The following is a 21592-nucleotide window of genomic DNA, read 5'->3' on the forward strand; positions in this document are numbered from 1 at the left end:
ACCACATCCAGTGTATTCAGCAACATCCTCCTAGGGCAGACAGCACTCTGGGGATGGAGGAGCTCTTTGCAGGATGGGTTGTTACTGAGGAGATTATTGCCAAGGAATAACAACACGAAGGAGTGAGGGCTTCCTTAGCTCCACCACCTGTGCTTTGATACCACAGCACATCTGGAACAGCATGCAGTAACCCCACTGAGCTCAGAACCAGCAGGTCAGGAGCCGAGCGGAAGCTTTTAATAAATTGCTTACCTGTGGTTTTAGGAGCAAGAGTCCAATTAGGACAACATCATCTTTTCCATATTTTTTCCAGATAAATCACCAGAGATCCTGCCCAAAAAGAACTTGGCTATTCCTCACCTTTTACCTATTTTAAGCACGGAAGCTGTTTAGCAGGGCTGGACGATTTTCTCTTCCTGTGTCATGGTATTACTTTCTAGTTCCCTTCTAAGTACTTCAGGGCATATTGTACCATTAAACATATTTGGGTTTTCTAAATGACTGTCCTGGGAAGCAACTGCCTGAAACGCTGCATCTTAATTTCACAAAAGCCTCAGGAGCCAAATGTGCAACTGATCTCTGCTACATCCCCATTAATCCCCTGCTGGCATCCGTTCAACCGGAGCTCGACCGCGAGCGCGGTCCCACAGCGCCGGGGACCAGCAGCTCCCCGGATGCTCTGCCCTCCAGCACAGACCCTGAACCTTCCTGAACCTTCCGTGGGCTCTGGCACTTCTCCTCCTCTTCTTCCTGCAGGCAGGACACCCAGCTCTGCCTCCTTGCTGCAGGGCAGCCTGGTGGCCCACGAGTGGACAATCAGTGCCTTGTGAATCACGGAGAGATCAGCAGTGACCCTCTCACACTCGGCTCTCCAGCAAATCACCAGCCCCTGCTTCACTGTTTTTTGTGAAGGGTCCAAAGTGTCCCTCCTGAGTGGTCACCCCTGTAAGCACTGGAGACAGCAAGTGCTGAGGTGCTGCTGTGTGGCGGGATCTGAGCTGTTCCCAGCAGGGACAAGCTGTCACTTTGCACCCACACAGCCTGGAAAAGGCCCCTCAGCCCTGTGACCTGTAGCCAGCAGTTCCACAGGAGAATGAAGGAGCCAAGAGAGCTTGGGAGTTGCTTCCAAGCTCCTGGCAGGCTCAAGCAGAGACCACCACTGCCAGAGACCCACATGGGGTCTCTCCTCAGCAGCTGCTCCCACACAGCGAGGGCCAGTCCGGACCTGGAGCAGAGGCAGCTCCATGGGAAGCCCATCAGCTGCAAGGATGAGCTCTGCCCTCGGGGTCATAAGGGTGTCCCCTGAGCTGGGATCTCAGCCCAGGCTGGGATCAGGCTTGCTTTGCTTCAAGAGGAGCTGTTCAATTACTTGAAACCCATTTCTGAGAGCCACTGCCAAGGGCACTTTGTACAAACCAGTTCCCACAGCCAGGGCAGCTCTCGGCTATGAGGCTTTCACTGAAGTGGCAGCAAGGAGATAAAGGGCAAGGCTTGTTTTGCCAGGCTGTGGATGGCAGCTTTCAGCCAGCACATGGATCTGCCTCGATGGCTTTGTGATCCTTACAGGCAACAGCCACTGAGAGAACTAGGAGCCACCTTTGCACTGGGTGAGGGTAATGGAAGAGAGGGGGTTAAACCCAGAAATTCAAGTGGAGGGAGCACAGTTAGGTGATGGGAGAGAGAGAAAACGGCCTCTGATCCCTCCTCCTGTGTGTGTGAACTTTCTGAGCTCAGCTTCTGCCAGAGGGTCCTGGGGCATGGGCAGGAATGGGCTTTGAGGTGGGGGAAAGGAAAAGCCCAAGCTCCAGCCAGTGTGGGTTGGAGGGCGGGTAAGGAGAATAAGAACCAGGAGGCCAGGCCTGCAAGAATTCACACCCTGTGCCCTCAGCTCCAAACACAGCTTAGTTGCTAACAATATTAAATTCCAAAAAGACTTGTAATGTAGGAAAATAAAATAAACATCCTGCACACTTACCCAATCCTGGTAAACAGCTTCCCATGGGCATGGAGAAAACTGAGGATGAACCTTTTGTTCAGCTGCATGGGAAAAAAAAAAAAAGAAAAAAAAAAAAAAGAGAGAGAGGAGAAAACAATTAAACTCTCTCCTATTTCCTGTGAATTAAGAATGTCCCCAGTGACAGAAGAACCTGGCCTGGATGCTGGGGGTGGCACTGGAGATGGGAACCAAATGGACATGCCCAAACTCTTACAAACATCATGCGCAGAGGCAAGTGCCAAACAGCTGGAGCTGGAAGCGGAGCTGGGAGAGGCGGTGGAGACACAGCACCCTCTGCCGGGTCCTGTCACCCTGCACAGGGCTGCTGCACCCCAGGAACGCCAAACCCGCACCCTGGGCACCCCAAACCCCACACCTGCACCCAGGAACCCACACCTGATACCTGCACCCCAGGCATGGACAGGCAAAGTTCTCCTCACCCCTGTCTCACCAATGCAAAACTTAGCACAGCCTAAGCGGTTCTGGAAAAGGAGCCTCCAAATGCAGCATTCCTCACTAGCATTCCCATCGATGGAAAAACACAACCCCACAAGCACCAGCAGCAGCCTGTCCCGTGCTCCCGACTGTGTCAGAGGCACAGCAGCAGCTGGACAAGGCAGACAGGGAGCAGGATGTCCTCCCCAGCATTTTTCTGCAGAGCAGCCAGCACTGATAGCTCAGCAGCAGCACTCACACTTGTTTGTACCCTGCTAGGAGCAGCTTCCAGAAGCCAGGGAGGACTGGGGTGATGCTGCACCCCCTCATTTATCTCGTGCTAGAGACAGTGTTTAGATGTGCCAGCAGAGCCTCTGAGACCCTGCATTTTCACCAGCTACTGAACTGCCCAGAGAAGTTGTGGATGCCCCATTCCTGGAAGTGTTCAAGGCCAGGTTGGATGGGGCTCTGAGCAATCTGCTGTAGTGCAAGCTGTCCCTGCACATGGCAGGGGGGTTGGAACTAGATGGTCTTTAAGGTCCCTTCCTACCCAAACCATTCCATGATTCTGTGGACATGGAGCTAAGGGGACACAGGGGAGCTGGCTGCAGCACACGGTGTGAAGGCAGCTTCCTCCCCTGCTTTGGTCCCCTGACTCCAAAACCTGACTTGAGTAATGACTTACTACTGCTCCAGGCCACCTCTGCTCGCTCAGCACAGCTCTGGGCTTTCCCAGTCCTTATCTACACGGCTCTGAGGACGGCTGTGGTGGGTAAGCACTGCTTCAGCCTGGCCCTGGGGGTGGCTGTGTCACAGCAGGAGTGGACTGGCCTCACTTTTACCTTCCCCAGAGCAGGAGGTTTTCCTCTCTCGCCTGTGCCTGCACAGCCTCAGCGTGCTGAGAAAAGCCAGGCCCCAGTGCTGCGAGGGAGACGCTGACCAGGAGCGACCCAGAGCACCACCACGCTGCTCCAATCCACCCAGGGCTTTTACAGCTTCAACTCCCCCACCTCCATCACAGGGGGAGGATAAGATCACCTGGCAGGGCTGTGGCGGTGCCCAGCCAAGAGCTGGGCACAAGCCAGAGGACACAGGGCAGGCACTGACCAGTGCCTCCCAAGCTCTCTGCCAGGCCTGGCTGCACAGGACAGATGTCACTGGCATTCTAGCTCTGGTGCCACTTCCCAGCCCCATTTGCTGAGCCCCTGGGCTCAAGCCATGACTGATGCCAGCTGCTCTGCACCTTCAGTGAGGTGTAATTAACCCGGCTGCGTTCCCGGAGGATCCATGCAGGAGAATGATGCCCTGCTGCAGAGCTGCTCCTGGGCCATGTGCGAGTTTAGACATAAAACCTGTCTCATAAAACAAGCCAGACCAATTAAACTGGCCCCCGCAGCAAGGGGTTCTTGCTTACTCACTATTTTACTGCTGCCCTAAAGAGCCCTTTCCACTAGAACTCAACTTGATTTGCCACCATTTTATTAACTCTGCAGATGGAACCCAGAAGAGACTGGGGAATACTGGGACAGCACAGCAAAGCCCTTATTCATTCTGCCAGTGAAGTTCAGATATAGCTGATTCTTCACCTTAGGACACAATGGTAATTGAGGGCTTGAAGCCTTTAACAGGTCTTTTTTTTTTTTTTTTGACAACAGCTTGTGGAAGCAAAAAGCTGTGGCTGAAATCACACAGCCTGACACAGACAAAGCCTAAGGAATCTAAGGAATCACAGCCCCCAGCTCCAAGAGCCTTGGAGGGGTGGTGGGCAGTGCTCTGCCCCATAACAACACCCTGTGCAACAGGAGGAAGAAGGAGGTCCATGCTCTTCATCCTGAGAAGGAATATGGAAAAAAGAAGGAGCTCGTGGCCTGACCCATCCCTACTGGACAGCATAACTCATGGGCAAGCTGCAGGTGGGGGAAAGAAGAAATTGAAGCAGAAATTTTCCTCCAAGGCCCACATTCACCCACGGCCCAAGAGTGCTCTGCAATCCCCACACTTTACCGGCAGCGGGTGAAAACCAAAATTCCCCTCCTTGAATGGAAAGTGACACCTAGCAGGGACATGCCCAGAGTGTGTCCACAGACACCCAGCTCCAGGAGGGCTTGTCAGGACATTGCCTTCACCCCCATTTTCTCAGAGCAAGTTTCACACTCAGCCTTTTTACTCGCAATTCCAAGGACTAAGCAGTCACACTCCCCAATAACCAGTACAGAACTGGGACAGAGATATGTGCTTACTTATCATTGTTTTTAGGAAATGTGATACCTGCCTCTAGGAATGAAGCATGTTTCATGCCTCTTGCCAACTTAAATGACAACCCCAGCAAGCCCAGGCAGAGCCCTGTGTGCCCCAGCACTGTGGCATCTCAAGCAGGCACCTCACACTTTTTTTCACCACTTTTTCTCTCACAGCCTCAAGGTTTTGACAAGCTCATCACTCAACTTTGGACCTTTCATCTTCGGGTTCATGCAAAGGTCATGGGGCTGCTTTGACTGGGCTTTTCTCTGGATGACTGTTTCTCTACTGACTCACCTGTCCCTCAGCCTCTGGGAGCCCTCCCAGCTCCTCCCATCCAACTCAGCTTCTCACAAACAGCGACCTCCACGAGTGGCCTGGCACAGAGGAGGAAGTTCTGTCACCTGCTGCTCTGCATTCACATGGTGGAGAGGAACACTTCCCAGAAACATTGTCAGCATGCTCACTACCCTGACAGTGCTACCATGAGATCTGCAACAACTTCTATTCACTGATTGTGCAGCCCAAAAGCAGCTCCCTCCAAAGATTTCCCAAAAATGGTCCTCATGCCAATATCAGGATGCCAGACCAGGACTCTCAGCACACTGACACTGCTGCCCTTTGTGGGCAACGCTGCTCCTTGGGACAGGAAACCAAATTTGGATCGTCCCAGTTGCCCACTTGGGAAAAGCCCATTAAGAAAAGCTTATCCAACAACAAAACTATGTCAAAAACTGGATTTTGGCCCTTCCAGCTGAAAAGCGGGCATCACCGATATGGAAGTTATGAGCATATAGTGAAGGCATTAGTTACAAAAACAAACCAGCTGTCAAGAAGAAGAAGGGGTCCCTGCACACAGTAGTGCCTGAAGCTGAAAACAGCTGTTTCAGCTGTCATGAGTCAGCATGTGCAGACAGACTAAATCCACCTGGGAAGAGGCAACCTCACCAGAGGAAGCAGCCCAGTGCTGCTTGGGGAGCATTCACACACCTCGCCGCCAACCCAACTGGATTTGTTGCCATGGAAGGAATCAACAGTGACTAACAACTTCTTGTGGAGCAGCTAAAAGAGCAGAGATAGCAACGGGGCTGAACAGCCAGCTCAAATCTCCTCGAGGCCATGGGGAGCACGGCCTGACAGCAACACAGAACTGCTTGGGCAGCTTCAGGAAAGGTCTGCCCTGTCTCCAGCCAGCAGAGAAGAAAGCAACATTTAACTTCCAGATACTGCACTGACCAGGCTGAAAATGGTGTCTCCCACCCCAGCACAGCAATGCTGGAAATGACACTGCAGGGCACAGGAATTGGAGTGCCAAGATCAGGGCTGGGAAGCACTTGAACCCGTTTGTCTCCAGGCAAGGAGTGCACAGAGCTTTGGCACCTGAGCATCAACCCCAGCTGTGAAGGAGGCACCAAATAAGGGAAAGATTCTGGAGAAGTGACTCCTGGGGAAAAAGCGTTTCAAGTTAAAAATTGTTACTTCAGGTTTGGAAGTAAATTCCAGGATCTGGTCTTTATCAAGCGAGGCAAACTTTCTTCAACATCAGCAAAGCATCTGTGGAGCAGAAAGCGGTGTCAGAGTCAAAATAGGCTGCAAAAGACAAGTCCATTAATCAAGAGACCAGATGCAAAACTGCCTGTAACGAATGCGCTGTCTCCACTGGAGTGCAAGGGCCTGGAGCACAGCAGGACGTTCTCCTGAGTCTAAGGGTCTCCTCAGTGACAAGGGGCTGGGATACAGACCACAGAGCCACACAGCTCTGCTCCAAAACACGTACCACACTCATCCCAAATATTTTCAGGGTTTCTTGGGCAGTAAGGCTTTTCCAGGCACAGCTTCCTTGCTGAGAACTCTGTGAAATAACATCCAGGCACTCAAAACGCGCCATATTCTCACTCCCAGCTCAAGGGTTAGATACACCACAGTAAGATTATTCTGTCTTTTTCCAAAGGCAGCTCTCTCAGAGCACCCAGTCCAACACTGATTCAGAGATTCCTGAAAAGTCCAGAATGCTGCAGTGGGCTCAACTGGCAGGATACCAGGAGGAATTTTTACTGCTACAGGTGTAACCCCACCAGAGTGCTGGTGGAAAGGGTTTTGTGCAAATGGCTACCTACATAAAGGTGATGAGACAAAAGGACTGGTAAAATTGTCTGGCATTTTTGCAGTGTTTACAAGGTACCCACAGAGCTGTGGGCAAATTCCAGCTGGGCTAATTACCATAATCACTTCTCTTCATATACCACCTGCAACCACAAATGGATACAAGGCTTGCCTTGGCTGCTTTGTGCCACGTGTTTAGTGCAGATTTCTGCTTAGCAGAGCAACGTCCTGCCCTCAAACACATTCATTTCTGTAGCAGTAAAAGCAATTCCAGTGAAAATCCTCCTACTTAACATCAGACACCGCGCAAACGTAAAATCCAATTTGCTATGACAAGGAAGAGAGAGGGAACCCTGATGCATCATGGCCTTGAGGCATAAAAGAATTAATTTACAGGTAAAGAGACACTGAGACATTCCTGTAGCTCCCTGGTCTTTTGCAGTGCAGCAGTTCCAGGACACATCTCATGGCTATAAGAGCTACTAGCCATCAACCCAACAAGAGAAAAAGAGGAATTTAAGAAGCTACCTGGCAATAGCAGTGAGCTTTTGAGTTCTTCCTTCAACCCAGAAGGGAGCAGGCGAGAGGAAAAATGTTAAGGAAGAAAATTATCTGCTTTAGCAACATAAAGATCAAATTATGGTAACTTCACTGGCTCCAGAACAAGTATCTGACTTCTAAATAAATTCAACATAATTTAGTAACGAATTTATTAGCAGAACTTTCAACTCCATGAAAGCAGGTCAAATATAATATTTATATGTGTGTTACTTCCTTTTCAACCAAGCCTGTATCTAAATTTGGTTTCCATGAATTAGTAACACACAACATTCTTGAAAAAATATTATCATTAAATGAATAAAGTGATTCAGTAACCTCTTAAAGAGAGGACTTCAGGGACCCTCACTGACCTGTATGGAAAGAGGATGGTAGAGACTCACTAGCAACATTTTTAAACAACAAAAAGAAATTCTGCCCGTTTGGAGCAGCAAGTAACGATGGCTACAGAACATTCACACAAGGTTTATTATAACAGCTTCAAAATCTGGGGGTTTCCAGCATCAAATATCACGTTATTCATCTGGCACCACATAGAAAATGAAGTCTCCGGGAGATCGTGCCCAAGGCAGCTTCTCCACAAAGCCTTTAGGGACCACAATGGCTGAATTCCCAATGCAATGTCCAGCAACAAGGATTAAACACTTCCCTTGGATGTGCAAGCAGAGCAGGGACTGGGCAGCACATTCACATCTAAATATGGCACCGTGGGGGATGACACTGAAATACTGCAGCCAGCTCTAGTGCCCTTATTTTTAAAAGGATGCTGAAAAGTTGGTAAGGATCCAAAAAAACAGCCATAAAAGTGATTCAAAGGCTAGAACTGATGCCTTGCAGTGAAAAATTTCAACAGCTCAATCTGTTCAGTGTTATCAAAATAAGACTGGGAGGCGATTGGGTTGCTGGGTGTAAAGTGCCTCCGTGGTACTTAAGGGCTCTTTACACTTGCAGAAGAGCAAAGTATGGGAACAAACTGGGAACATTCAACTCTGTAAATAAGGTAAAAGCGTCTCAAAACCAGTGCAATTATCACTGGAATGAACTCCCCAGGAAAAGGGTGGATTCTCAAGGCTGGATGTCTTTCTGGAAGTACTGCTTTAGCCAAACACAAGTTATTTGGCTTCATATAGGAGTAGCAGGGTGAAATTTAAGGACCTGTGATATACAGGAGATCAGACTAGATGATCTAATGGTCCCTGCTGACCATAAACTCTCTGAATCTATGCAAACACGCCAGAGAGTCCTCAGCTGAGATATCAAGTTCACTTTCAACACAAAACTTTTCACAAATTGGCTCTGGTGCTGCAGGTCGTTTAGGATACAAGCTCAGCTCTTCAAGGCTCCATCTGGTTAAGCACTGAAAGCCCAGGCAGAGCTTTCTGTGTCCAGCAGGTAAGGGGGAGGCCACATGTGCACTAAAGCAGCCCCAACCAAAAGCAGCTTATACTCAAATACTCACTATTTGCCAGGAATAAACAGCATTCACCTTTCTGTGACAGAAAACTGACACAGAGAAATGTATGATGAATTCTGGTCCTAAGAGATCAGCTGCTAAGGCAGCTCCGGGTGTTGTCAGCCTTCTTCACTACTCCAGAGTAGATTATTCGTGGGGTTAAAGCATAAAGGAGGGAGATAATGTGAGAAATTAAGAAGGGTGAAGACTGAAGAGATTGAACTCTGCAAGTCTTAGCATGGAGTTGGGCCAAGAGAGGAGACATTTGGACAACAGGCTGAGCAGAGGCAGAGCCTTCCAGAAGGATGAGAGCATTATCTCACGCAACCTTCACATCGCCACTCTTCCAGCCACGCTCCCCATCCGGGACACCAGGAGCTGCTCCCAGCCAGGCTGCTCCCACAGGTACCTGTCCACCCTGCTTCACCTCCCTCTCCACTTTGAATTATGCAGCAGTGAAATCTGCTGGGGATGAAGAGTAGAGCCAAGGACAGAGGAAATGACACAGACTCCAGCAGGTTCCACTCCCTGATCCTCCGGAAGGAAGTTCCTTTCCTAGTACCCACCTCCACAGTGGATACGAAGCCTGGCTGGAAATGGCTCATTCAACACTGAAGAGGAATAAACATTCCCCATGGCAGAATTAAGAGGTTTGGCTGTGGGATATGAGGTGCCAATCTCAAAAAGTCTACAACAGACAGCAGGAAACATTGGCCTGGGCCAACTTCAGACAAAGATCAAGGTTAGACTAAGAACAAAAAATCTCAAGAGAAATCTGTGTCTACAGCCTTCACCCTGCTCTGGAAAATCTCCCAATCCTGCTATTAAGATATTTTACTTCCTTTACCAGTACTGCCAATTCTGGCAGCATTCTCATCTCAAGTGCAAACTCTCCCTCCCAACACCACTGTGTCAAACCCAGTGCTCTGAGAAAGGCCTCGTGTGCAGCAGCAGGAGGGGTTTGGTTACACACAAATCCCTGCCTGATCAGCACCAGCAGGAGAGGAAATGAGGGAAGAGTGACTGACAGGGAAAGGCGGTTTCTGGACGGTTGTATTTGGTTTTGGGGTATGAGAAGCTTGTTGGAACACAAAGTCTCTCTCCCCTCACCGCAGCCTCTTTGAGCACAGGGACATAGCAGAGCCCCTCACAAAGCCCAACTCATTGATGTCCTTGAAGTGCTCCCACCTCTGATCCACCACACACGTTAGCACCAGATGCCTGCTGCCAGAAGCAGAACATGCCAGGGTCTCTCCCATTCAGGCAACATTAGTCCCTGCCTTGTTCTTCACAGCTAAATAAAACCACCAACTAAAAAGAAAAAGTGGGGAGGGGGAAATTATCAACACCAACTTTTGGAAACTGTTACAAATAGCACAGTCTTCACTTTCTGCATAGTGACAAAAGGTCAAGTTGTGCTGGAAAGGATCATTTGGGCTCTACATGACACGAATGCACAGGCTGGATTGGGCTCTGGTGGAGCAGCACTGAGCATCCACAGAACATCACAAGCCCAGGCAAAGTGGAAACAGCATTTTCTGGTTGGATTGCTAACACAGGAATTGCAGCTGAGAAGGTTTTTATCAGCAATTTGAAGTGAAAACACAATTTATTAGAAAAAACAAAGTGCAAGCAGGGATGGTGCACAACTGGCAGGCAAAAAAAGCCAGAGCTGAACTGCATGGCTGAGTGTCACGTCTCAAACCCAGTGAGACCCAGGAGCGTGGTTTTGGTGTTTAACCAGTTTCAACTGCAACCTGGCACTCTTTTACTTCCTCTGCAGACACTCTTCTCACTGCTGAGGGAAAGAAAGCAACCTCATCACACAAAACAAAACGGCTTGAGTAAAAATAAAGCCCAAGGTGGTTTGGTGGCCCAGGTCATATCAGGAGGCAGAGGGGTTGCAGGCAGGGGAAAGCACTCAGAAATACTCATGCTGCCAACCAAGAAAGAGATTACAGAAAAGGAGGCAGGGCAGAGAATTAATGCAAGTCCAGCAGTAAAGAGGCTGACAAGCCTCTTTCACACGCCACTAGCTCCCCCATGCTCAAAACAGTTTGTAAACTGTTTCCTAAACACAAAGGAAAAAAAAAAAAACCCAGACCTAGTCCTGACCTCCATGAATGAGTAACCAAACCCAACAGCTTCCTGCAAGCTTGTGGGGGTGAGGAAAATGAGGGCAGGACAGAGGGAACTCCACACTTCTCCCTGTTAAGTCTCACTGTGGGCACAAAGATGAAGGATGCAACAGCTCTTGCTGTTCTCTCATGTGGGCGGTGGATAAAGGCCAGAAATAAGGGAAGGCCCTCAGCTGACTGCTGGTGCCTGGCACTCCCACCCCAGAGAGCATCTCTGCTTCTTGCTGTGCTGCAGGGAGGCTCAGCAGGGGCTGGCAGCTCTGCAGAGGCGTGGATCAGGAGCAGGCTGGGGGAAGCACTGCCATCCTCTGACAGCAGGGACAGCCCAGGACACAGCACACCTCAGACAGCATCACTCACTTCCAATAGCAGAGAGCATCTAACCATAGAGGGGACAAACTTCCTGACAAAGCCACCCTCCTGTGACATGCTGCTGACACTCTAAGAGCATGTGTGCATCCCACTGACTCCTTCCATGAGAAAAACCCGAAGGGACACTCCCTCCCTTTGGGGACACACCTATACCACTGCTCTGGTGGGGCTCAGATGTTTTAACTGGTGTGGAACAGCTCCAGAAGCAGCACACAGGGCATGTGCAGGCACTGCTGGGTTACTGGGTCCCATTCCCTCCACTCTCTGCACCAGCATCTAGTTTTGGGTTAAAAAACCCCTAAAAGCATGCAAAAGTCAGCACAGGACATCATGTGCACCCTGCAGGGTTGCCTTTTTGGGGAGCCATGGTCCAGCAGTGGGGAGAAGGCAGCAAGTCTGTGTTTTCACCCTGCCCATCCAAACCACAGGCACAGCCCCAGCTGCCTGGGCTCATTTTCCAGATAACAAGATTCTAAAATGGACCATTCTGAGGGCTTTGCCCACCTGACACCACAGAAGGATCAAATGAGAGAGCCCTGTAGGAGCCCTGCACTTCATCCAGCAAAGATTATTCATAGGAGTCTGCACAGAAAAAAATCAATCTTTCACTGCCCTGAGTGAAACCACCCGACCATGCTGGCAGTGAGAAGAAATGCTCCCACCAGCCTGGCAGGGATGCACCAAAAATAATGAGTTCCCCAAGCAGCTCCTTCTCTGTGCATCTGTATGGAAGAACAACCATCATTACAGCAATACATCATTTCCACTTCTGCCTGTCACTTACCTCCAGCCATGTGTAATGGAACAGAGTAACAAGGTGAGGGGAAGAGCTGAGAGTGGAGGGGGAAGCTCTCAGAAACAGGGGTGTCTGTGAGGTATATTTGCATGAGCAAAGTTTGGCCATGCTCAGAGACACCCAACTCACACCACAACAGCCTCTGAACAAACCAGACACTCCCAGGGAGCAGAGGCAGTGACATCCAGGCAGCCCCAACTCTGAACACAGGTCACTTCTGCAGTCACACTTCCCAGTGTGTGACTGGTCCAGGCAGGAGCAGAACGGCCAAGAAACCCCACCACAACTGCTACCAGACTAAAACCAGTTTTTATCCCTCCAGATGCAAAGCCCAAGCTCCACCAGATGAAAAACTGCATGGATTGAAACCAGGCAGGAGAAGGAGCCAGCCCAGTCACCCAAGTGGCTGCTGCCCAAGAGGAACAAGTGCACAGAGCAGGAACAACAAACATCACCAAGGAAAAACGGATGTGAAACGTGCAGGAGCTGACTGGGACAGGGCCCTTTTCACTAAGGACACGAGGCCTCTGTTGAGGAAGCAGCTTGGGCAGCCCCAAGCTCCTGCACAGGCATTCCCAAAATTGCCTCATGGTGGTATTTACTGCTCACTCATGGAAACCCTGGTGCAGGGCTCCACACTCCCTGCTGCTGAGAAGAAAGTCTGGGTAAAGAAATGGAAGTTAAAACATGCTCTGAATTCCAGAGCTAATAATTCCACCCCAATTTCCCTGCCACTGCAAAGGGGCTGTTGCTCCAGGGGCACTCAGCATCAGGCAAATCCAAAACCTCTATCCCTGACCAGCAGGCTGGAGGAAAATGGGAATGTTCCTGCAGCTGATGGACAGGGCTGTGACAGCAGATCTTGACTCTGGCCTTTGCTTTCCCAAGAGCTTTTCTGGTGGCCCTATCAAACTTTTGATGGTTCTACAAGGCTGACCTCTCATAAAGAGGCTAAGAGACTTAATTCTTTAATGATGATGAAGTATTCAGACATCTGGAGAGAAGTATTATTCAATTACTGGCCTGCCAAGGGAAAACCTCTCTTCCCTAATCTTAGCTGCAGCAATCTTTATTAGTGCCTGCATGCTGCGTGGTAACACAAGGAAGTGTCTACTGCAGAGCACAGGCAGCAGGCAGCAGCAATTGTGAGAACCTTAACTCAGCATTTCCTGACAGGAGTGATTAAAATCTCAAACTCAGTGTAATATTAGCACTTTCTCAAGAGACTGACAGCCCGTTTGCCCTGTTTACTTTACCAATTCATAGCAGAGCAAACTGCTTACAGTACTATCAGATTTAAGATGAATACAGACCCATGGCAAATGAAACCAGTGGCAGAGAAGAAATGGCAGAGGCTCAGCTCTTCAGCTCACCAACAACTGCTCACCTGCTCAGCCTCCTTTTTTAGCATTTCTCACTGGAATTGCACACAAAGTGAACAGATATTGCCAGGTAAAGGGTCAGCCTGGGCCCTCCTGCCCCTGCACACCCAGAAACATGCAACGTACAAGAGACCACAGAGAGCAGCCGTTCACAGAATGAAACCCCAAAAGGCTGTGGCCAAAACAGCCAAAACCCTGAGCACAAAACAGCCAGGCTGCAACTCAAACACCTTCTCAGCTCGCTCTGAAACTGTCCCTTCTCTTGTGTGCCAGCAGTGCCAAATCCAGTGACAGGGGAAGGGGCCAAACACAGATTTACACCCCTTGCTGTGCACAGGTGGTGTGTTCTTCTGATTCTGCATCTTCCTAGAAAAGGGGATGGAGCAAACTGTGAACCAGGCAGCTCTGCCAAGCCTCTACCTAAAAGCACAGTGCAAGGCAAACTGCCAGGCCCACACACTTCCCTCATCCCAGAAATGGCTACAGTTTGAGCTGGCCTTTTCTCTCTTGCCATGCCACATTACTAACTCCAGCCTGTAGGCTCCTGACCCTGAAAAAAAGCAATTTTGGGGTCTTTGTGTAGAGCTGCATAAGGGAAAATGAAGTGAGTCCTAAGCAGAGATGTGTAAACATGTGCTGACAAGGACAGCACACACACCAGCAGGTCCTGAGAGAGCAGTCATGCAGCACCTCCCAAAGCGTGTCACATCACAGGACTGGCACCTCACCACCTGCACAGTGAAGACAGTGACCACTGAGGATAGAAAAACATCCTCAGTCGATTTCTTGCCACCTGTAAAACAGCCAGCATCCTCACAGTCAAACCACCTGTAGCTGGGTTTGAAACAACAGCCTCTGGCTGAAGGGTGCAAGCAGCCTCTCCCCCACACCCTGCCCAGAATGCATCCAGAGCTGTGATATCTCTGCTTGCAGTGTTATATCTGCTGCTGGCACCTGAACTTACCCATTCTGCCCTGCAAAATCCCCTTCTCTGGCCCAGAAACAGCTGCCATAAGGCTCTGCTACCTGCAGAGCACAGCTATCGGGGCCAACACAGAGCACAGCCTGCCTTTTCAAGGGCTGAAGCTGGCAAGGAAGGGACTGGGCAGGCAATGACACATTTAGCCTCATTTCCCCAAAATGACACACAAGCGCTGGCACACATCCCCTGGGAGCAGAGCTGTTCCCTTCCTGCCGGCCGGGGATGTGGGGCAGAGGTGCTGCCAGCACCAGGGCTGCTGCTGCTGCTGCTGCTGTCCCGGCCACGCAGGGCCCTTCCGAGGCCAAACAGTGCCACACAGCGGCAACTCGGGGCTGCTCGGCTCCTCGCCAGCCACGCAGCTCCAAAACACCCGGGGATGCTGCGAGGAGCAGGCTAAGAGGCTGCAGCTTCAACGAGGAACGAGTCCAGAGCTTCCCCCAAGAGCTGCTGTCTTCATGCAGCCCACGGATTCACAGCTTAGGAGCTTTGGCAGCGACACAGATTTAAGGTTTCCTTTCCACGTGGTTATTTTGGGTGATACGTCCCCATAAGCAGTTGTGACAACTCGAGTGCTGTCCCACAGTAGGCACAGGCAGCCTGAGAATAAATATCTTGGCTGCCAGAACAGTGCCCAAACCCAGGCCCTCAGCTCCCTTGATGGTGTGGCTTCTCCAGGATCAGAAAGCTCATACTTTTCAGGAGCCAATGTTCCAAGCAGAAAGAAATCAAGACTAATGGTAAATATCAGAATGTGTACAGACAATGCCAGCAAGCTGCACTTCAGAGAGCACAGACCCCACTGAACAGAGATAGGGGAAGCTCCAGCACAAAGTGCTGCACTATAAACACATCCCTGCCTCCCACTTTGCCAGCTGCTACACTGCCTCCTGTGACAGCACTGCAAAAGAGAAACCCCCACAAGTGCCCCAAAAACACTAACAGCATCTCATGCCAAGCAGCTTCATCTGTGATTGATGGAGAAGCTGAAGCTTGGCACATTCCTTTCAATGATGCTGAGGAAGCAAAAGTCCCAAAAGAAAAGCTGAGGAGAGGGAAAATAACCAAGGGCAGGAACATCTGAAAAATGCTGCAGCAACGTGCCAGAGCTTATCTTTCAAAGCCCCAGGACTTCACCCCAGTTCCACCCAGCTGAAGTCACAAACTCATTACAGAAGCACAAATCCAAGAAGCTTTGGGCCCCAGAGTGCACAGGGAAGGTTCTCCCAGCTCTCCTAAACTCACATCCTTAAAAGCCATTTTAGGACAGGCAGCCCAGAGCTCTCTGGCAAGTTCTCTTGCAAGTCAATTGTGCCAGAGCAGTGCAAAGATTCCTGGAGGATGAGCTCCCAACCACCACTGCCTTTGCCCGCATTCCTGGGCCTGACAAACAGAGCTCACCCGTGCTCCTCCTGCAAGGTACAGCTGGACAGGCTCACAGGAGACACCACCACTTAATTATATTTTTAATTCTTGCAAAAGAAAGGTGCTGGTCTGGCCTCTCAGCAGAGCAAGTTATGCAAATGTAACACCTACAATGGAAATGGAAACCACGTTTTTCACATTCTCAGTGATCATCTGGCAACGGGACAAGTGACACAATTCCAGAACAAGCCTCACAACTTGCCAGGGTCACTGTTAACCCTGCTGTCCAGCACCTGACCTCATTTCCCACCGGGAACCTCACCCAAGTTAGAGCCCTCAGAGCAGCAGCATTTTACAGCATCTTCTGTTTGTGCCTCTCTCCTGTTCCACATCAGCCACGCCAGCGCGCGCTGCCAAGAAAGGGTTGGTAACAACATGCCTTAAACACGAGAGGCACGAGGTCACCAGCTCCTCAGCCTGACCCAGGCACAGCTCCCACAGGGAAAGCCAAAACACTGGAAAATTTAGCAACAGGAAAGCAAAACAGATCCAGTGTCATTCCACTGCATTCCAAACACATGAGACCGAAGCCAACGCCGCCTCCTGCAGTACTCACGTCGCTGGGGCTGAGGTTCCCAAGCCCGTTGTCCTGCTCTGAATCCCGGCTGGACTCGTGGCCCTGGCAGGAGCGGGGGTGGGAGGGATGGATCCAGATCTCCAGCCTGGTGGCATCATCTCCCACCTGTCGCAGGGTGGATTTCTTGCCCTTGCCCCGGCGGCTGGGGCTCACATCCAGCACCTGATGTTTCCTCTGCTCCATCTGCTCAGACTGGGGACACAGGACATGTTCAGATCACCCAGGGATCAAGGGTCAGGGGAAGCATATCATTTCATGTGCATGGAAAATTATCCCTTTCCCCTGCTTCACAACAACAGTGACCCATGGACACGTCCAGAATTTGGTTCTGGCTCTACAAGACAGTAGAGCAGTTTTCATCTCCAGCTACCACAGGACAAGAAAAGCTGTGTCCAATCCCAGGAGCGTGTGGCAGCCCATGTGCTCTATTTGGGGTGACTCCCTGGGGCACAAAGGCACTGCAGTATCCCTTATCCATCCCCACAGATGTGAGCCACCTATGGAATAAAGCAATGATTGCATGCCACGGCCATGCTGCAAACCACAGCAACCGACAGCCCTTGCTGAGCTCAGCTACATACATGAGCTCAGTTTGTGACCCAGAAACAAGAGATTCAGCTGCCCAAACCACCCCAAAACCACCATTCTGAAGGCTGCCTCTCCCACAAAATTTCTTTGAAGTAGGTAAGGAGTGTCTCCCAGTCCAAAAGCCACCATTCTGTCCAGCACAGGACAGGTAGCACAGGCAGGTGCAGTATCCCACAGCCCAGCTCCAAGACTCACCTTGCGTTTTGTCTCCTCAAACAGACTCATGAGGCTCTCCTTGGCAGTGAGGATGGGGTTGCTGGCAGCCAGGCTGCGCATGTAGTAGTACACAGCATCCAGCTTCCTCCTCTGCAAAAAACCACAACAAAACAGAACAAGTGGCTCGGAGCTGCCACTCCTCTGGGGCATTCAAAGCCCCAGTGCTCCCATGTGTTTCCCCTTCTCTCTCCCTCAATACTGCCTGGGACAGACAGACACAGTGAGAAAGGTCCTTTCCATGGAGAAAAGGTGCTTCTGAACTGCTTTACTTTAAACCAGTGTCCTCCAGTGTTGGGAACTGGCAGATCCCTGCCAGCCTCTGTGCCTCAGCATGATGCTTCCATTATCTGCTGTCACATCTTCCCTGAAGTCAGTTTTCCTGCACGGCTGGAGTAGCCAGCACAACTGAAACCCAGGGAAATCACATGTGGATGTTGCTCAGACACAGGTTCAGTGATAAGATAGCAAACAGATGGTTCTGAGCACAAAAATCTCATGCAAAAAGTGGGCTGTTTTCAACTTAAAACAATTACACTCTCAACAGCCCACAAAACAGTCCCCAAAATCCCTGAGGGAGTAGCGTGTGTCTGACAAAGCTGTATGAATCCACAGCAGCTGGAATCCACACAGCACATCCTGCCATCAGCCTTTTTTTTTTCTTCTAAGAAAAAACCCAAACCATCTGAGCACTGCCCTAAACAATGCCTTTCTCCACCAGATGGAATCTCCCAGCCATCCCAGAGGCTCTCCCTGTGCCTGCCCATCCTTGCATGAGGAGCATCTTACCGTGTAGATGGCCAGAAGTGCCAGCTGGTTGTACGGGCGGCCGTTTTTGGGAGCAATTTGCTGAGCCTTCAGGTACCAGCTAGGGAAGGGAAAAAACAAAGAGAAAAAGTCACTGAAAGGACATCAGGCTGCCTTCCTTGTCCTCAAGGGTGCAGAATTCCCCTTGGAATTGGCATTTTTGCTGGGAACTGGCCATTCCCACAAGTGGCCTCTGCCTGCAGGGGTGAGCACAGACAGTGAGCTGTGCCCATCCTGGGGAGGGATGGGGCACTGGGCAAGAGAGGGCAAATCCAGCTGCAGAAGGAAATACCCCTGGCTCACCCCACAGGTGAGCAGAGGCCAACAAGTGCTGGTAAGTTCTGATGGAGTGAGAGCATACGGATGCAAAAACCACCAGAAAATGTAAGAGCAAATCTGCCAGGCTCAGTGGTCTAAACTCTCCCTTCCCTACTGCAGGATCAGCACAGGACAATTTCCACCACCTCCACTTCTAGATGGAGGGTGACTGGATCTGGCAGCTTGCTCTCTGCAACAGCGAAACCCAGCTACACCTTTCAGCTTTATAGGACTGCAATGCAACAGGAATGAAAAGACTTTTAAAAGGAAGGGAAAGACTTCTTTGGCTAGAGGCATGTTCAGGGATGAAATTACATCCATCCCTGGTATCCAGAGGCAAAGCTGAGCTGGAAGGACACAGCAGCTGAGTGCCTACCTGCGGGCCTTGCCGTAGTTCGCCGTGTCGTTGGCCTGTTCCCTGTACCGGCAAATGTCCCCCTGGCAGATCATGCACCTCTGGGCACTGATCAGGGCGTACTTCACCTGCAAAGGAGCAGCCATGGAGCACCTGGCACACAGCCCTGGCTCACCTGCACACCCAGCGAGCCCACAGGGGCTGTACAGAGCCAAGAGGAGGTCAGAGACACACCAAAGGTCTCGCAAAAGGGCAGCAGAATGAAATGACAAGGTTTCATTGCACCGGTTCAGCATTTGTAAGGGCAAGCCAATCCCCAAAACACCTCCTCTCTGACACAATATCCCACCTCTCTCCAGAAGGGGGTTGTTCTGCCCATGACCAATTTGAGGACAGCTGTTGGATAAACACATCTCTGTGGGAATGGAGCTGGACTAAAATATCCTTTCCCAGCTGTCCCTGCACCTGCACTCACAGCTCAGGGCAACACATCAGGGAGGCAGCACAACTGCCAGCTTTCCCTCATTATTCTGGATTCCACAGGAAGAAAAGAAAAAACATGTTCAATACCTCAGGAAAGGTCAGTGTGCCTTTGGACACATCTTTGCTTTATTCACTCTGGTCGCAGAGCTGGTAAGGAACAAGTTTTTTGCAAAGGAAGCTAAGAAATGTTACTGCACCAGAGTGCAGAGTTCTGAGAAAGATTCCCTGCAAACAAACTGGCTCTGTCTGGAGTACACCTGCCTGCCCCTTGGCAAGGGCAACACACTGAGTGCAGCACCTTGCACAGGATTACCAGGATGAGAAGTCTCCAGGGGGAAGCCAACCTACCATTTTCCTGAGAGGTTTACTGCGGATGGCCATCCCATCCATGTAGTCCTCCAGCTTGAACTGGTAGGACACCTGCAGCTTCTGGAGGAGGCCATCAAAAAAAGAAGAGCCCTGAAAAACACACACACACAAACAAATTTGGATGTTATGATCTTTCTAATGACAAGCAACAAAATCACCACACCAGCACTGCCATGTGCAAGCTTCACCTGCCTGAGGTTTGGTCTGCTCCTCTTCAGAACACAACAAGGAGGTTGTGGGGTCTCCAGACTCTGAGGTTTTTAAGACTGAGCTACACAAAATCAGGACTGACTGGATTTAGTGTTTGATGAATCCTGCTTTGAGGAGGAAGGTGGACTAAAGGCCTCCAGCAGTCCCTCTTCTCACCCTACTTCTTTAAAACACATCTTCTCGGGTCTGTCAGCCTACCTGGTACCAAACCTACCAAAGACCAAACTGAGCTGCAGTTTTATAAAATTACTTCCAAGTAAATTTGGTAAAATTGCCACAAACACCTACAGAAATGCTTCTGTTTAGCTTCACTTCAGGGCATTAATTTCATTTTAGCTTAAATCAATTTCTAATTAACACAAACACACAAAACCAAACCTGATTTAAATTGTAACAGATGTCTACCTCAACCTACACCTTGCCCACTAAACCATAATGTGCCTGAGCATCCTCTTTGCATAATGATGACCCAAGGCACAGGGAGACATGAATATCAAGATGACCAGTTGCCCATTACACCATCCCTTTCTAAAAACCAGTCAATCCCACCCAAAGGTTTAGTGAAATCTGGGGATGTTTCTCTCTTCTTACCTCATCTAGAAGCAAGAGCAGTTTGTTCCGAATTTCTTGGGCATTTTCCCCCTGAGGGTCCTTGAGGAGCTGCCGGAATTTCTCAATCACCTGGTAAAAAGCATTTTTCCACAGCAACTGGTCCACGTTCTGAGTGTCAGAGAACTCAATATCCATGAGGATGCACCGTTCATAGAGCTGCAGCATCTCCAGCCTACAGCAAAACACAGTCAGGGAAGGGTCAGTGCAACAGCAGCTGCCCAGGAACACAGGGAACACGTGCTGAACCACCTGCTGCTCACATCCAGCTGCCAGCAGCACTCAGTGCTTCCACACACATCCCCCCGGGAGATGGGAGCTGCTGCAATCTAACACCCTTCCTGCTCCAAGAGGGCAAATCCAAAAGGAGCATCTCCCTCGTACAGGTGACCGAGAATGGATCAAGGCTTGGCAAAGAGCAAGGCTACAGCTCTGCCAACAGCAAGGCACAAGTGTCTCCTGGTCCAACACAGAGAACACACACACTGCCAGGCTCTGCTCCTTCTGAGCACAAGGTCTGAACACAGAACACAACCACAGGCCAACAGAGACCTTGCCATTAAAATGATCCCCACTCCCCTTCCAGCCAACCAACGTACACAGCAGAGACAGACCCTGCTTCCTCAAAAATGAACGAGTTGGGAACAATGAAAATGAAACCTCAGAGTCCCAGAAAACACATTCCCCTTCTCAGCTGCCTACAGCCCTGCCTGGATGCTGGAGCAGAATTCCTCCCCCAAATTTAATAAAATAGCTGCAGGCTAGGAGCAGCTCTGAAACATGTGGGGCAAGTTAAAGGGGATCCTCAGCTGTTCCTGCCTTATTCCTTATAATGTTTCAAGTCCTACAGAAACAGTAGGAGCACGTGGATGGTAAAGCCTGGAACGAAGCCAGATGGCAATGCCTGGAAGAGCCTGATAGGATAAGAGAAGAATGCTGGTGGGTTCTTGCACAAAGCACAGAGCCAGGATGGGCTGCCTGACCCCACAGAGTCCCCAAACCCTGCATACACACCTGGACAGCACAAACACCAAGGGAACTGGACATTTCTGCAGATGGATGTCGGGTAAAAGTCCCAACACAGCTGGCAGCAGGCACTTGGACACAGCCAGGACACAAGTGGCACTGCCAGCAAGGACAGGGTCAACTGTGCCCACATTCCCAGGGCAGGATGGGCTTCCACAGGCC

General features: G+C 50.3%; 1 protein-coding gene across 3 annotated transcripts in view; it reads right to left on the minus strand.

The window, feature by feature from the left end:
* SMG6 (SMG6 nonsense mediated mRNA decay factor) overlaps positions 1-21592 on the minus strand; it is a 105079-nt gene that overhangs the window by 79980 nt on the left and 3507 nt on the right. For all 3 annotated transcript variants that reach the window (XM_021551031.2, XM_021551030.2, XM_077787512.1), the window contains exons 3-9: positions 20387-20579; positions 19565-19675; positions 18755-18861; positions 18043-18121; positions 17236-17346; positions 16432-16644; positions 1976-2037 (exon numbers count right to left, since the gene is read on the minus strand). In XM_021551031.2, coding sequence (XP_021406706.2) covers positions 1976-2037; positions 16432-16644; positions 17236-17346; positions 18043-18121; positions 18755-18861; positions 19565-19675; positions 20387-20579 — 876 coding nt within the window. The remainder of the gene's footprint in view (positions 1-1975; positions 2038-16431; positions 16645-17235; positions 17347-18042; positions 18122-18754; positions 18862-19564; positions 19676-20386; positions 20580-21592) is intronic.

Source organism: Lonchura striata, chromosome 20, assembly GCF_046129695.1.
Source record: "Lonchura striata isolate bLonStr1 chromosome 20, bLonStr1.mat, whole genome shotgun sequence".
Classification (NCBI taxonomy): Eukaryota; Metazoa; Chordata; class Aves; order Passeriformes; family Estrildidae; genus Lonchura; species Lonchura striata.